Genomic DNA, 16,482 nt, shown 5'->3' with positions numbered 1-16,482 from the left:
TGTGCTTTTTCTATAATACACAGCTGGGGCTGTATTATGTGATATATTACAAGGGGAAGAATAATGCGAGTAGTATTCTGAGTTTCTAATTGGTTTTATAAATGTACATTATCTAAGGTCCAGCTGTGGATGTTTAAAGGGAACATTCACATGCGGCTAAATTTTTGCATTAATTTCTGACACTGTCCACTTCAAAGGCTTTTTCCCCAAGCTGCAGAATTGCTGCAAATTTTTCCCTCCAGATTGATGTGGATAATGCCTGCTTTACACGTTGCAATTTCGCATACAATATCGTATGCGATTTGCAACGCCCCCATCGTATGTGTGGCAGGTTCAATTTGTTGAATGTGCCGCACAAACGATTAACCCCCGTCACACGTACTTACCTTCCATACAACCTCGATGTGGGCGGCGAACGTCCACTTCCTGGAGTGGGAGGGACGTTCGGCGTCACATCGACGTCACGCGGCAGCCGGCCAATTGAAGCGGAGGGGCGGAGCTGAGCGGGACGTAAACATCCCGCCCACCTCCTTCCTTCCGCATTGTGGGCCGGGAGCCGCAGGACGTAGGTAAGATCTGTCATCGTCCCCGGGGTGTCACACACTGCAATGTGTGCTACCCCGGGTACGATGAACAATCCGACATGCAATTCTAGAGACAGGTACGATGTGTATGCGATGAACGTTTTACCGTTCAATCGCACATAGCTGTCACACACTGCAATGTACCTTACGATGCCGGATGTGCGTCACTTACAACGTGACCCCGCCGACACATTGTAAGATACATTGCAGAGTGTAAAGCAGGCTTTAGTCACAAATTTATTGCAGATTTTCATCATTGAGTTCAATGGAAACACAAAATCCACAAGTGCTTTAAACAAATCATATTGTTGTTGTTTGCATAGAAAGTAGTGGTACATCTGCACCAAAATATGTACAACATGATGCAGACTTGCTGCTATGAATTTCCCTGCAGATTACTGCTAATTTTGAACATACCCTACAACCCTGTTCACATTTTTTTAAAAAAATGTCTGATACTAATTTCCATCCAAAATCTGTAAAACAGAAAAAAAAATCTGCATTCTTTTACTCATGGATTCATTATGCATTTTGCATCGGGTTTCACTTCACTCCTTTAGGCCCGTTTCATACATCAGTGAAAAACACAGACGTTCGTCACTGACGTGTAAAACATTCACATGTCCCTCCGTGTTCCGTGATTCACGGCACACGTGGGTTGTCCATGTGCAATCCGTGATTGCAAATGGACATTACTCACCTGCCTTCGCTCCTGCTGTCCATGGTGCTGAAGTCGCCAGCTCTGCAGCGTCCGCCCACCGCTCTCTGCAGCTACTTCCGGGTCGGCTGTTCCTGCTTTCATGAATATTCATGAGCCGGGCAGGAGCTGCAGAGAGCGGGGGCTGCCCAGTGAATCGCTGGAAAGGTGAGTTGAAAATGTTTATTATTTAATATGTCAGTGTTTTTCTGTTACGTGTTTCACGGATCACACCATAGTGTGGTCCGTGGGTCATCAGTGATGCCAGAAAAAAACGGATTTGTCTCCGTGCAGAATCACGGACACGCGTGTATGTTGCACGGAGACACGTTCAGGGAAAAATCATTGATGTGTGAGCAGACCCTTTGATTATAATGGGTCTGCGTATGTCTGTGATTCTGGTACGTATAAAAAAAAAGCACAAACGTACCAGAATCACTGACATGTGAAGGCGGCCTTACAAAGCATTGTACAAGGGGAAGAATCCTGACACAAATAAATATGGTGTCGTTTCTTATTTTCATACTGATCTTTTATACATGGTGTGAATGGGGTTTTGGAAACACCATTAACTTGCATTGTCATGAAAATGATAATAGAGTTAAAATGTGCAATCTGGAGAGAAAATTCACACCAAATCATGAACATGCGAATGTGATTGTGCTCAGCAGGTGACTATACAGAGGTAAGTGTAGTCCATGCAGTACTGTACTATACAGCAGCTGACCCTAAGGCTATGTGTCCACGGTAGAATGTTGCTGCGGATTTTTCTGCATGAAAATCCGCGACTTTCCCGGCAAATCCGCACCTTTTCAAAGGTGCGGATTTGCCGCGGAATTGCCGCGGATTTTGGTACGGATTTTTTCTTCGGCGCTCCATTGGGAGACCCAGACGATTGGGTGTATAGCTACTGCCTCCGGAGGCCACACAAAGCATTACACTAAAAAGTGTAAAGCCCCTCCCCTTCTGGCTATACACCCCCCGTGGGATCACGGGATGCTCAGTTTTCAAGCTTTGTGCGAAGGAGGTCAGACATCCACGCATAGCTCCACTGTTTAGTCAGCAGTAGCTGCTGACTATATCGGATGGAAGAAAAGAGGGCCCATATAGGGTCCCCAGCATGCTCCCTTCTCACCCCACTTGTGGTTTGTTAAGGTTGAGGTACCCATTGCGGGTACGGAGGCTGGAGCCCACATGCTGCTTTCCTTCCCCATCCCCCTAAGGGGCTCTGTGGAAGTGGGATCTTACCGGCCCCCAAACCCTGAGGCCGGGCTCCATCCACAGACCCAGAGACCCTGCTGGAGGAGCTGAGTACCGTCAGGGACAAGGCCCTGCAACATTCAGGTACTCTGTGTCCCCGCACAGACAGGCCACGCACACTCCAGACTTGCTGGGTGTGCTAGTGCGCCGGGGACAGTAGCGCTGCGCGCTCGGGTTAGAGTCACTGCAGCTTAGCTGAGTGACTTTATGTGTTGGGAACTACCGCGCCGGCCGCTCCGGGAGCGGCGGCGCGGCTGGGACTTGTAGTGCGCCGGGGACTCGCGCTGACCGCGCTTTTACGGCGGCAGCGCTCATAACTCTAGTCCCCGGCTTTTGCGGCCTAGCTCCGCTTCGTTCCCGCCCCCACCCTGTCAATCAGGGAAAGGGAGAGACGCTGTTCTATAGTCAGCGCCGAGGGCTGGAGTCTTATTTACATACTCCAGCCCTCTCACTGGGCACAGTGGGGACGCAAGTTTCCCGCTCTTGATCTGAACACGCCCAGGGCCCGCCCCTCTCCACAGGACGCCGGCAGCCATTCCTGCATGCAGTCTGGCTGGAGAACGGACACAGGCTCTGGGGGACCCAGACAAGGGACTCTGGCGACCACACACCCGCGTTTCTGCGGGCGGTAAGCTGCACATAAGTGCTGGCTCCACTAGTGCCACAGTGTTATTTGGTGCACTTTTTCCCTGTACCATATATATTTATATTGCACTGGACGGTCGCTTCTTGGCTTATACCCTATATTGCTCTGAGGAGACAACAACATGTCATCCGCAAAACGCAAGGGTGCCAAGGCACAGGCGGTATGCACTGCTTGTGTCGCATGTGGGGCTAATCTACCGGCAGGCTCCAATGACCCCCATTGTGTGCAATGTTCAATCCCTGTGCCACTTCGGCAGCCAGAGTCTATGGTAGTAGTGGCCCAGGCAGAGACGCCTGTGAACCCTGCCCCGGTGACGGGGACAGAATTTGCAATTTTTGCTGATAAGATGTCTGTGACTATGACAAAAATCCTGGAGACCTTGCAGTCCAGGCCAGTTACTCAGACCATGGACACTGCTGTGTCTATGCTCCCCGGTCCCCCTCAGCTGAAACTAATCCGTACTTCAAGGGGGTCCCAGGCATCACAGGCTGAAGACTCTGACTCGGATGACAGTCCCAGGCAGCCTAAGCGGGCTCGCTGGGAAAGACCCTCGACGTCATCACACTGGTCAGGGTCTCAACGAGAAGAGTCTCTGTATGAGGAGACAGAGGTGGGTGATCAGGAGTCTAATCCTGACACCGCTCTCAATCTAGATACACCTGATGGTGACGCAATGGTAAATGACCTTATAGCGGCCATCAATAGACTGTTGGATATTTCTCCACCAGCCCCTTCAGCAGAGGAGGCAGCTGCACAGCAGGAGAAGTTCCATTTTCGGTATCCCAAGCGTAAATTGAGTACTTTTCTGGACCACTCTGACTTCAGAGAATCAGTCCAGAAACATAATGCTTATCCAGACAAGCGTTTCTCCAAACGTCTTAAGGATACACGTTATCCCTTTCCCCCTGACGTGGTCAAACGCTGGACCCAGTGTCCAAAGGTGGATCCCCCAATATCCAGGCTTGCGGCTAGATCTATAGTTGCAGTGGAGGATGGGGCTTCACTTAAAGATGCCAATGACAGACAGATGGACCTGTGGTTGAAATCTGTCTATGAAGCTATCGGCGCGTCGTTTGCTCCAGCATTCGCGGCCGTGTGGGCACTCCAAGCTATTTCCGCTAGTCTGGCACAGGTGGACTCTATCATACGTCCAGCAGTGCCGCGAGTGGCGTCCTTAACTACGCAAATGTCTGCGTTTGCGACATACGCTATCAATGCGGTACTGGACTCTACAAGCCGTACCTCAATGGCGTCCGCCAACTCGGTGGTTTTGCGCAGAGCCCTGTGGTTAAAGGAATGGAAAGCAGATTCTGCTTCCAAGAAATGTTTAACCAGCTTGCCGCTATCTGGAGACAGACTGTTTGGTGAGCAATTGGCTGAAATCATTAAACAGTCCAAGGGTAAGGACTCCTCCTTACCCCAGCCCAGATCAAGCAAACCTCAACAGAGGAAGTGGCAGTCGAGGTTTCGGTCCTTTCGAGGCTCAGGCAAGCCCCAATTCTCCTCGTCCAAAGGGACTCAGAAGGAGCAAAGGAGCTCAGATGCCTGGCGGGCTCACTCACGCCCCAAGAAAGCAACCGGAGGAACCGCTTCCAAGCCGGCTGCCTCATGACTTTCGGCCTCCTCTCTCCGCATCCTCGGTCGGTGGCAGGCTCTCCCGCTTTTGCGACATTTGGCTGCCACAGGTCAAGGACCGGTGGGTAACAGACATTTTGTCTCACGGGTACAGGATAGAGTTCAGTTCTCGTCCTCCGCCTCGGTTCTTCAGAACTTCCCCACATCCCGACCGAGCAGATGCCCTTCTGCAGGCGGTGGGCTCTCTAAGAGCAGAAGGAGTGGTGATCCCTGTTCCTCTTCAGGAACAAGGGCAAGGTTTTTACTCCAATCTCTTTGTGGTGCCAAAAAAGGACGGCTCATTCCGTCCTGTTCTGGACCTAAAACTGCTCAACAAGCATGTGAACGCCAGGCGGTTCCGGATGGAATCCCTCCGCTCCGTCATTGCCTCAATGTCTCAAGGAGATTTCCTTGCATCAATAGACATCAAAGATGCTTATCTCCACGTGCCGATTGCTACAGAGCACCAACGTTTTCTACGTTTCGTGATAGGAGACGACCATCTACAATTCGTAGCTCTGCCATTTGGTCTGGCGACAGCCCCACGGGTTTTCACCAAGGTCATGGCGGCAGTGGTAGCAATCTTGCACTCTCAGGGACACTCGGTGATCCCTTACTTAGACGATCTGCTTGTCAAAGCACCCTCTCAAGAGGCATGCCAACTCAGCCTGAATGTTGCGCTGGAGACTCTCCAGACTTTCGGGTGGATCATCAACTTTTCAAAGTCCAATCTGTCACCGACCCAATCACTAACGTATCTTGGCATGGAGTTTCATACTCTCTCAGCGATAGTGAAGCTTCCGCTGGACAAGCAGCGGTCACTACAGACAGGGGTGCAGTCTCTCCTTCAAGGTCAGTCGCACCCCTTAAGGCGCCTCATGCACTTCCTAGGGAAGATGGTGGCAGCAATGGAGGCAGTCCCGTTTGCGCAGTTTCATCTGCGCCCACTTCAGTGGGACATTCTCCGCCAATGGGACGGGAAGTCAACATCCCTGGACAGGGAAGTCTCCCTGTCCCAGACGACCAAGGACTCTTTGCAGTGGTGGCTTCTTCCCACCTCTTTATCACAGGGAAGATCCTTCCTACCCCCATCCTGGGCAGTAGTCACGACGGACGCGAGTCTGTCAGGGTGGGGAGCAGTTTTTCTCCACCACAGGGCTCAGGGTACGTGGACTCAGCAGGAGTCCACCCTTCAGATCAATGTTCTGGAAATCAGGGCAGTGTATCTGGCCCTACTAGCCTTCCAGCAGTGGCTGGAAGGAAAGCAGATCCGAATTCAGTCGGACAACGCCACAGCGGTGGCATACATCAACCACCAAGGAGGGACACGCAGTCGGCAAGCCTTCCAGGAAGTCCGGCGGATTCTGATGTGGGTGGAGGACAGAGCATCCACCATATCCGCGGTTCACATCCCGGGCGTGGAAAACTGGGAAGCAGACTTCCTCAGTCGCCAGGGTATGGACGCAGGGGAGTGGTCCCTTCACCCAGACGTGTTTCAGGAAATCTGTCACCGCTGGGGGGTGCCGGATGTCGACCTAATGGCGTCTCGGCACAACAACAAGGTCCTGACCTTCATGGCGCGGTCTCGCGATCAAAGAGCTCTGGCGGTAGACGCCTTGGTGCAAGATTGGTCGCAGTTCCGGCTCCCTTATGTGTTTCCACCTCTGGCACTCTTGCCCAGAGTGCTACGCAAGATCAGATCCGATTGCAGCCGCGTCATACTCGTCGCCCCAGACTGGCCGAGGAGGTCGTGGTACCCGGATCTGTGGCATCTCACGGTCGGCCAACCGTGGGCACTACCAGACCGACCAGACTTACTGTCCCAAGGGCCGTTTTTCCATCGGAATTCTGCGGCCCTGAACCTGACTGTGTGGCCATTGAGTCCTGGATCCTAGCGTCTTCAAGATTATCCCAAGGGGTCGTTGCCACCATGAGACAGGCTAGGAAGCCCACGTCTGCTAAGATCTACCACAGAACGTGGAAGATATTCTTATCCTGGTGCTCTGCTCAGGGAGTGTCTCCCTGGCCATTTGCATTGCCTACTTTTCTTTCTTTCCTGCAATCTGGGTTAGAAAAAGGTTTGTCGCTCGGCTCCCTTAAAGGGCAAGTCTCGGCGCTATCCGTCTTTTTTCAGAAGCGTCTAGCACGACTTTCTAAGGTGCGCACGTTCCTGCAGGGGGTTTGTCATATCGTACCCCCGTACAAGCGGCCGTTAGATCCATGGGATCTGAACAGGGTACTAGTTGCCCTCCAGAAGCCGCCCTTCGAGCCTCTGAGGGATGTTTCACTTTCTCGACTATCACAGAAAGTGGCTTTTCTGGTAGCGATCACATCTCTTCGGAGAGTGTCTGAGCTAGCAGCGCTGTCATCCAAGGCTCCTTTCCTGGTCTTCCACCAGGACAAGGTAGTGCTGCGCCCCATTCAGGAGTTTCTCCCTAAGGTGGTATCCTCTTTTCATCTAAATCAGGATATCTCCCTGCCTTCCTTTTATCCTCATGCAGTTCATCGGTATGAGAAGGATTTACATTTGTTAGATCTGGTGAGAGCACTCAGAATCTACATTTCCCGCACGGCGCCTCTGCGCCGCTCCGATGCACTCTTTGTCCTTGTCGCTGGTAAGCGCAAAGGGTCGCAGGCTTCCAAAGCCACCCTGGCTCGATGGATCAAAGAACCAATTCTTGAAGCCTACCGTTCTGCTGGGCTTCCGGTTCCTTCAGGGCTAAAGGCCCACTCAACCAGAGCCGTGGGTGCGTCCTGGGCATTACGACACCAGGCTACGGCTCAACAGGTGTGCCAGGCAGCTACCTGGTCGAGTCTGCACACTTTCACCAAACATTATCAGGTGCATACCTATGCTTCGGCGGACGCCAGCCTAGGTAGAAGAGTCCTACAGGCGGCGGTTGCCTCCTCGTAGGGAAGGGCTGTTTTTGCAGCTCTAACATGAGGTATTTCTTTACCCACCCAGGGACTGCTTTTGGACGTCCCAATCGTCTGGGTCTCCCAATGGAGCGCCGAAGAAGAAGGGAATTTTGTTACTTACCGTAAATTCCTTTTCTTCTAGCTCCTATTGGGAGACCCAGCACCCGCCCTGTTGTCCTTCGGGATTTTTGTTTTTTTCGGGTACACATGTTGTTCATGTTGAACGGTTTTCAGTTCTCCGACGTTACTTCGGAGTGAATTTGTTTAAACCAGTTATTGGCTTTCCTCCTTCTTGCTTTAGCACTAAAACTGAGCATCCCGTGATCCCACGGGGGGTGTATAGCCAGAAGGGGAGGGGCCTTACACTTTTTAGTGTAATGCTTTGTGTGGCCTCCGGAGGCAGTAGCTATACACCCAATCGTCTGGGTCTCCCAATAGGAGCTAGAAGAAAAGGAATTTACGGTAAGTAACAAAATTCCCTTCTTTTTTTCCCCCAATTCTGAAGCCAAAATCCGGATCAAAATCCGCAACAATAATTGACATGTTGCAGATTTTTCCGGATCAAAATCCGCGGCAAATCCGCCGCGGAAAAATCCGCAGCATGGGCACAGCATTTCCAAAATGCCATAGAAATGGCTGGGAAGTGCTGCTGCTGCAGATTTTCGGAAAATCCGCGGCTTTTCCGCGAGAAATCCGCTGCAAAATCCGCGCATTTTCCGCAGCGTGGGCACATAGCCTAAAGCCATGTTCACACCATCAGTATTTTGCATCAGTATTTGTAAGCCAAAATCAAGAGTGGAACAATGAGAGGTAACGTATAATAGAAAAATGGACACCACTTTTGCATTTTTTTTTACCCGCCACTGCTTTTGGCTTTCAAATACTGATGTAAAACAATGCCCAAATACTGGACATGTGAACATGGCCTTAAAGTGTCACTGTACGGTGCTCTGTGCAGAATTAGGGGGTCATTTATATCTATAATAAAAATCTTTATTTCTATAGCGCCAATATATTCCACAGCGCTTTACAATTCAGGAGGTTCATATACAAATAAATATAAGTAACAGTTATAGAAGATACAATAAAGTAAAAATATAGACAACCCTGCTGGTAAGGCCGGTTTCACACTGCGTTATAACCTACGTTCATTGGTCCTGTCGGAGCTGCCATCTAAACCCCCCCTGCAAAACAAGTTTCAGACGCATGCGCCGATGTAGCCATTGATTATAATGGTTCACCGCTTTCACACTGCGTTATAACCTACGTTCATTGGTCCTGTCGGAGCTGCCATCTAAACCCCCTATGCAAAACAGGTTTCAGACGCATGCGCCGATGTGGCCATTGACTATAATGGTGGAGACAGAGTCAGCGTGTGCTCTGTCTTGCACTATTTTGGGGTCTATATGCTTTCTCCAGGCGGACAACCAGACGTACGTAGTAGACTCTGTCTGGGTATCCGCCTGCAGAAAGCGCATACTCCCAAAAAAGGTGCAAGACAGAGCATACAGTGACTCAGTCTGCTCCATTATAGTAAATGGCCACATCGGCGCATGCGTCCGAAACCTGTTTTGCAGGGGGGCTCGGATGGGAGCTGTGACGGAACCACTGAACGCAGGTCATAACACAGTATGAAAGCAGCTTAAGAGCTTACAATCTACAATGGCGTGAGGTGGGGTGACAAGGTTCAAGTGCTTATTTACAACAACGGTCCAGCCATCTCCAAATAATGGGGGGATAGATAAAGGTTGCATGAGCCAGACACCAGCCAATCGTTCTGATGCTTTTGGGTGCGGAGGATTTTAAGGGAGAATTATGTTCTGAGAAATAGTGGAGGAGATACCGTATATCTGAATTGACTTTAATTAGGGAGGGTAAAGAGAGCGTCTGAAGCGGTGCAACTCGTGGATCGTCCTAGTTCCTTGGGGTAGAGCATTCCAGAAGATTGGTGCAGCTCGGGAGAAGTCTTGGAGTCAGTGGGAGGTTCGGATTTGTGTAGATGGTAGACAAGTCATTTGATACCTAAAAGCAATTTTAAATATTGCATTTAACCATTATTTAAAAATAAAAAAAAAACAAGAACAAGAGGATGAGTCCCATAAAGGTTTGTGGGCGCTCCAATACGGCTTTGCACACCCAGAGGTTGTACTCATTCATAATATGATCTTTTGTATTATCCTATACACTGCATTACATACCATACCTAATCCTTTCTTTTTTTTTTGTATTCTTTTACAGCCCAGTAACCCTATAACGGCAACTGCAAAACTGACGTTGAAAGGCGATATCATTGAAACGTACCATGTTATCCTCACAACACAAGTGGCGTCATCATGAAACTAGGAAACACTAGCGCAAAAGTCACCTGAACTGCTGATCATTAATAAATGGGAAACTCCCCTGTAACACAACGCCTGGAAAAATAATGCATCATTTGTTTTAGAAATAGGATTACAGTCGCTTATTCCCTCTCCACCCAATACATCTAATTAAACAGGAGCTTCCTCAAATTGGGGTGACGCACCTGAACATAGACATGCAGATTGTGACATATAGTGTTATATCCATGTGTGGGGTGTATATGTGGCGGGTTTATGTGTCTTTCTGTGCGGTTTTAAGTTATACCCTAGGTGTGAATGGGGCGTTATTTTCAACTGTGTCATGAACGTCCTAAAGGGGGCTTTAAACGCTACGATATCGGTAATGTTTTATCGTCGGGGTCACGTTGTTAGTGACGCACATCCAGCGTCATTAACGATATCGCAGCGTGTGACACTTACCAGCGACCTTAAGCGACCTCAAAAATGGTGAAAATCGTTCACCATGGAGAGGTCGTCCCAAACTCAAAAATCGGTAATGGTTGATTATCGATGTTGTTCGTCACTCCTGCGGCAGCACACATCGCTATGTGTGACACCACAGGAGCGAGGAACGTCTCCTGCCGCCGGCCGCAATGTGGAAGAAAGGAGGTGGGCGGGATGTTACGTCCCGCTCATCTCCACCCCTCCACTTTGCTTGGCCGGCCGCTTAGTGACGTCACTGTGATGCCGAACGCACTTTCCCCTTAAGGGAGGGATTTTTCGACAGTCACAGCGACGACGGCGACCAGGTAAGTGCGTGTGACGCTGCCGTAGCGATAATGTTCGCTACAGCAGCGAACACGCGATATCGCACACACGACGGGGGCGGGTGCTTACACGCTAGATATCGCTAGCAATTTCTAGCGATGTCGTAGCATGTAAAGCCCGCTTTAGTCGGGGTATCGGGACCACCTTGGTCTGGAAGCTTATATACATGTCTATGGATTTTGAATACTATGAGCCTATTGGAAAGGCATTATGTATCATCACAGCCATGACTGACAGGTAAAATTGCTGCTAGTTGTACATTTCGACTGCTATGTCATATTACACTATATTTAGCCCCTTAATGATCAATCTTTTTACAGCAGTCCTTAATGGACCTTATTCTACGATAAGATTGGAAATTTACAGCATCTCCTTGTCAGAAAGCCGTGATATGATTTTCAGGTCTGTCATTGCTGAGATAAGCCTATGGCCGCGATATGGCCCGGCTGAAAGCAAGTAATTTTCTGAAAGGAGAGACAGGTACTTGCTCGAGGAGCAATACAAATTAAAAAAACAAAAGACACATTATAATAAATGTTAATTTTTTATAGGTTTACTACCTTGATGGGGGTATTCGTAAAATATAGCCAGGCTTGGATGATTTTTTTTTTTTTTGCAAGAAAGGGCAGAAGTCACCCTAGGCCAGATAAATGAAGAAAACATGCCAGAAATTCCTGCAGCTCCTTTACTGTTGCTTTAGGCCTCCTCAGCAGCCTCCTGGAATCATTTTATTCCTCTATTTTTATTAATTTTGAGGAACGTCCAGTTTTAGGTAATAATTAAAGAGTGTACGTCTGGAACACGAATGGTGTGAACATGGCGCAAGACTCAAAAAACATAACTATACAGTAGGATAAAGAGTTGCACACCAGTCACAATGTATAGGGGAATGATGAAAAGCAGAACTGCTATGCGAATACTAGACTGAAAAATACAATGGATTATCTGAAAAAAGTGAAAAATATGAAAATGGAATATGCATAACTGCTATGAATAATAGGAATATAAGAGATGTTTAGCCATTGTATTGATCAATGCAAAAAATACATATATAATTTGGTCCTTTGCTTCCCATACAGAGCAGGTTTTTTAACTGCAGGTGAGGTTACACATAGGCTAGGGACCCCAAAAATAAAGATTACCTTGGCGTGGTTTTGGGCTCTTTTGCATTGATCAATACAATGGCTAAACATCTCTTATATTCCTACCATGTTTCCCCGAAAATAAGACACTGTCTTATATTTTTTTTTGCCCTGAAAAAAGCGCTAGGTCTTATTTTCAGGGGTTGTCTTATTCTCGAAGAGACATGGTTGGGGGTAAGTTTACCCCCCACAAAAAGCAGACCCCCCCCATCCCAGGATCGTCATACTTACCAGCCCCGAGCATCTTTATGGCTCCCAGATCCTCCTGTGATCTCCCAGCAGGTGTGCTGCATGCCTCCCCTGTGTCTGGCCGCCATCAGATCACACACACACACACACACACACACCAATTCTCCCTGTGACTCCCTGCAACTGTGCTCCCCTGCGTCTGGCTGACATCAGATCTCTCACACACACACACACACACATTTCTCCCTGTGCCCTCCGGTGGGCGGTCCCAGCAGCTATGCTGCACGCCGTGCTCCTCTGCCTCCTGCCGACACTCACAGATCCAATCGCTTACGTTCACACACACACACACACAATATCGCACATACGCGTGCACACAATCACAACATCCGGACATACCACATGATTCCGGCTATGTGATCCTCGGCAGGTCTTGGACGCACGCACAGTATCGCCGCCGAGAAGCAAGCGATATCGCCGGATGTTGTGAGTGTGTGGATTCAATCTGTAGTGTGTGCGTGAGTGAGTGTGATCTGATGTGTGTGTGCGTGTGTGTGTGTGTGTGTGTGTGTGTGTTCCGCTGCAGGACCTTGATGCGCTCACCTGCTCCCGGTCGGCGTCTGGTGAGTATGATCGTGGGGTCTTCTCTCTTCTGGGGGTGTCCGCTGCCTATAATGAAGTGTCCTGCAGTGTCTTTAACTCTTTTACCGCTGCATGACACTTCATTATTGACCGCGGCTAGGTCTTAAGGGGGTTTAACACGCTACGATATCGTTAATGTTTGGTCGTCGGGATCAAGTTGTTAGTGACGCACATCTGGCGTCATTAACGATTTTGCAGCGTGTGACACTGACCAGCGACCTTAAGCAACCTCAAAAATGGTGAAAATCGTTCACCATGGAGCGGTCGTCCCAAACTCAAAAATCGGTAAGGGTTGTTTATCCAGGTGGTTCATCGCTCCTGCGGCAGCACACATCGCTATGTGTGACACCGCAGGAGTGAGGAACGTCTCCTTACCTGCCGCCGGCCGCAATGTGGAAGGAAGGAGGTGGGCGGGACGTTACGTCCTGCTCATCTCCGCCCCTCCGCTTTGATTGGCCGGCCGCTTAGTGACGTCGCGGGGACGTCGCTGTGATGCCGAACGTCCCTCCCCCTTATAGGAGGGATTGTTCGGCAGTCACAGCGACGATGCCGACCAGGTAAGTACGTGTGACGCTGCGTAGGGATAATGTTCGCTACGGCAGCCATCACAAACAATCGCATGCGCGACGGGGGCGGGTGCTTACACGCTCGCTATCGCTACAAATTGCTAGCGATATCGCTACCGTGTAAAGCCCCCTTTATTTTCAGGGGATGTCTTATATTAAAGCTTCCCTGAAAACTCCTGGGAGGTCTTATTTTCGAGGAAACACGGTATTATTCATAGCAGTTATGCATATTCCATGTTCATGTTTTTCACTTTTTCAGATAGTCCATTGTTTTTTTCAGTCTAGCATTCCCATAGCAGTTCTGCTTTTCATCATTCCCCTATACATTGTGACTTGTGTGCAACTCTTTATCCTTTTGTACAGTTTTAGATAATGTCACGGTTGATTTGAAACAGAAAATCCAGCTCACCCCGGAGACTGCTCAGGTTTGTCGTTAAGGCTATTTTCACACATCCGGATTTTTGCTCTGCGGCACAATACGGCGTTCTGCAGAAAAACCGCAACCGGCTTTTGTAACGCCGATTGCGTTTTTCTTTGTCGCTCCATTGGGAGACCCAGACAATTGGGTGTATAGCTTCTGCCTCCGGAGGCCACACAAAGTATTACACTTTAAAAAGTGTAACCCCTCCCCTCTGCTATACACCCTCCCGTGCATCACTGGCTCATCAGTTTTATGCTTTGTGTTGAAGGAGGCACACATGCACACAATGCTCCACATTTTAGTCAGCAGCAGCTGCTGATTATATCGGATGGAAGAAAAGAGGGCCCCTAACAGGGCCCCCGGCATGCTCCCTTCTCACCCCACTGAGTCGGCGGTGTTGTTAAGGTTGAGGTACCCATTGCGGGTACACAGGCAGGAGCCACATGCCGTTTTCCTTCCCCATCCCTTAGGGGCTCTGGGGAAGTGGGATCCTAAGCGGTCACCATTCACTGGGACCGGGCTCCCTCCGCAGCCCCTGGGGGAATCTGCCGGACAGGAGACGGAGTATCGTCAGGGACATGGCCCTGCATCTACAGGTACTCTGTGTCCCCGTTGGGACGGTGCATGAAGCACCTTGGCCTCAGACGCAGCTGCGACTGCAATGTGGATTTTTTGTCTGGGACTACCGCGCCGACCGTGCCTGTTTGCCGGCCGCGGTTTTTACTTTAGTCCCCGGCTTTTGCGGCCTAGTGTGTTAAACTCCCGCCCCTGAGCCTGCCAGTCAGGGAGAAAGGCGGGACGGTCGGTATGATGCCGACAGTGAGGGCTGGAGCACACTTCGCTGTACTCCGCCCCCCTCACTTATCACTATGGGCCACCAGGTTCCCGCACTTTTGCGGTTCTGCCCACGGCTCTCTCCTCCCCTCGGAACGCCGGCAGCCATTGTTATAATTCTGCCGGCGGAGGATCTCAGAATCTGCTCCACTGCTCTGGAAGAGGGGGATCCTAACCGGTCGCCATGCCTGGGACCGGGCTCCATCCGCAGCCCCTGGGGGATTCTGACGGACAGGAGACTGGACATCATCAGGGACAGAGCCCTGCATCATAAGGTACTCTGTGTCCCCTGAGGGACGGTGCATGCAGCATCTGTGTTACAAATGCCGCAGCGGTTGCTGAGTGGTTTGTGAGACTGGGACTACCGCGCCGACCGCGCCATGTTTGCCGGCCGCGTTTTTAAATTTAGTCCCCGGCTCTTGCGGCCTAGTACCATATACTCCCGTTCTCGGGCCTGCCAGTCAGGGGTAACGACGGGACGGCCGACTGGACGTCGGCAGGGAGGGCTGGAGCATACGTTGGTATCCTCCTTCACCCTCACTGAGCACTGTGGGGCACCAGTTTTCAAGGTGCTGACCCCCCTTGGTGCCGCAGTGTATATATATATGTTTATTTATATGGTATATGATCTCACTGTTCAGCAGCATTATTTGCTTTTGGCTGTATACCCTCACTGATTACTCTGCGGACGACATGCTATTGTCTGCTCTTAAAGAGTAAGGGTGCCAAGGCACTGGCTTATTTTACAACCTGTACCTCTTGTGCGGCTATATTACAGGCAGGTTCCACATACCCTCATTGTGTACAATGCTTGGCCCCGAGGGCACTCACTCAGCCGGAGCCTCCGGCACTGGTGGGACCCTCGGCCAGGTGGTACCGCCGGTTTCCACTGCACAGATGACAGGGACAGAGTTTGCATGTTGGAATCAGCAAATCTCTGAGTAGCTTTCACATTCCAGGACTCAGTCTATGGACAGAGGGTCTGCTAAGATACTGGAAGCCTTGCAGTCCAGACCGATAACACAGGGCCAGGGAGCTGTGAGTTCATCGCTCCAGGGTCCCTCTGGGTCGGTACAACAAGGGGCTCCTGGGGTAACACCCAGATCCCACGGTGAGAACTCCGTCACGGACCGGGGCCTCTGATAGGCTAAGCGGGCCCGCTGGGAACCTTCCCCGACTTCATCAGGAGTGCGTGTTTCGATCACTCTAACTCCAGAGGGGCCGTCCAGAAGTACAGAACTTTACGGACAAGCGCTTACTAAGCGCCTTATTGACACACGTTACCCTTTTCCCCCCTGACGTTGTTAAGGGTTGGGCTCAGTGTCACAGCGTGGATCCTCCAGTCTCTAGGCTGGCGGCTAGATCCGTAGTATTAGTGGCAGATGTCCATCTCTCACGAATGCCACTGACAGGCAAATAAAGCTTATGATGAAATCCATCTATGAAGCCATAGTCGCATCTTTTGCTCCAGCCTTCGCAGCCGTGAGGGCACTCCAAGCTATCTCAGCTTCTCTGGCTGAGATTATTGCGGTTGCACATACCTCTGCCCCGCAGGTTGTGTCCTTCTCTTCTCAGGCGTAGGTTTTTTCGTTCTACGCCATGAACGCCGTTCCTGGACTCTGCGAGCCGTACAGCGGTAGCATCCACCAATTCGGTGGCAGTCTGCAGGGCCATGTGGCTACGTGAATGGAAGGCAGGCTCTGCTTCCAAGAAGTTCTTAACCGGTTTGCCATTTTCTGGCGACCGTTTGTTTGGCGAGCAATTGGATGAAGTTACTAGACAGTCCAAGGGAAAGGTCTCGTCCTTGCCCCAGTCCAAAGGTTTCGGTCATTTCGGTCCT

General features: G+C 50.3%; 1 protein-coding gene across 2 annotated transcripts in view; it reads left to right on the top strand.

Annotated features, from left to right (window-relative positions):
- Positions 1-10,131, top strand: part of CFAP74 (cilia and flagella associated protein 74) — a 365,782-nt gene extending 355,651 nt beyond the window's left edge. For both annotated transcript variants that reach the window (XM_075327962.1, XM_075327961.1), the window contains exon 39: positions 9,959-10,131. In XM_075327962.1, coding sequence (XP_075184077.1) covers positions 9,959-10,057 — 99 coding nt within the window. In that variant the 3' untranslated portion in view covers positions 10,058-10,131. The remainder of the gene's footprint in view (positions 1-9,958) is intronic.
- Positions 10,132-16,482: the final 6,351 nt, after the last annotated feature.

This window comes from Anomaloglossus baeobatrachus, chromosome 11 (genome assembly GCF_048569485.1).
Source record: "Anomaloglossus baeobatrachus isolate aAnoBae1 chromosome 11, aAnoBae1.hap1, whole genome shotgun sequence".
NCBI classification, from domain to species: Eukaryota; Metazoa; Chordata; class Amphibia; order Anura; family Aromobatidae; genus Anomaloglossus; species Anomaloglossus baeobatrachus.
The sequence above is the reverse complement of the archived record's forward strand: the minus strand, read 5'-3'. Positions and strand labels throughout refer to the sequence as shown.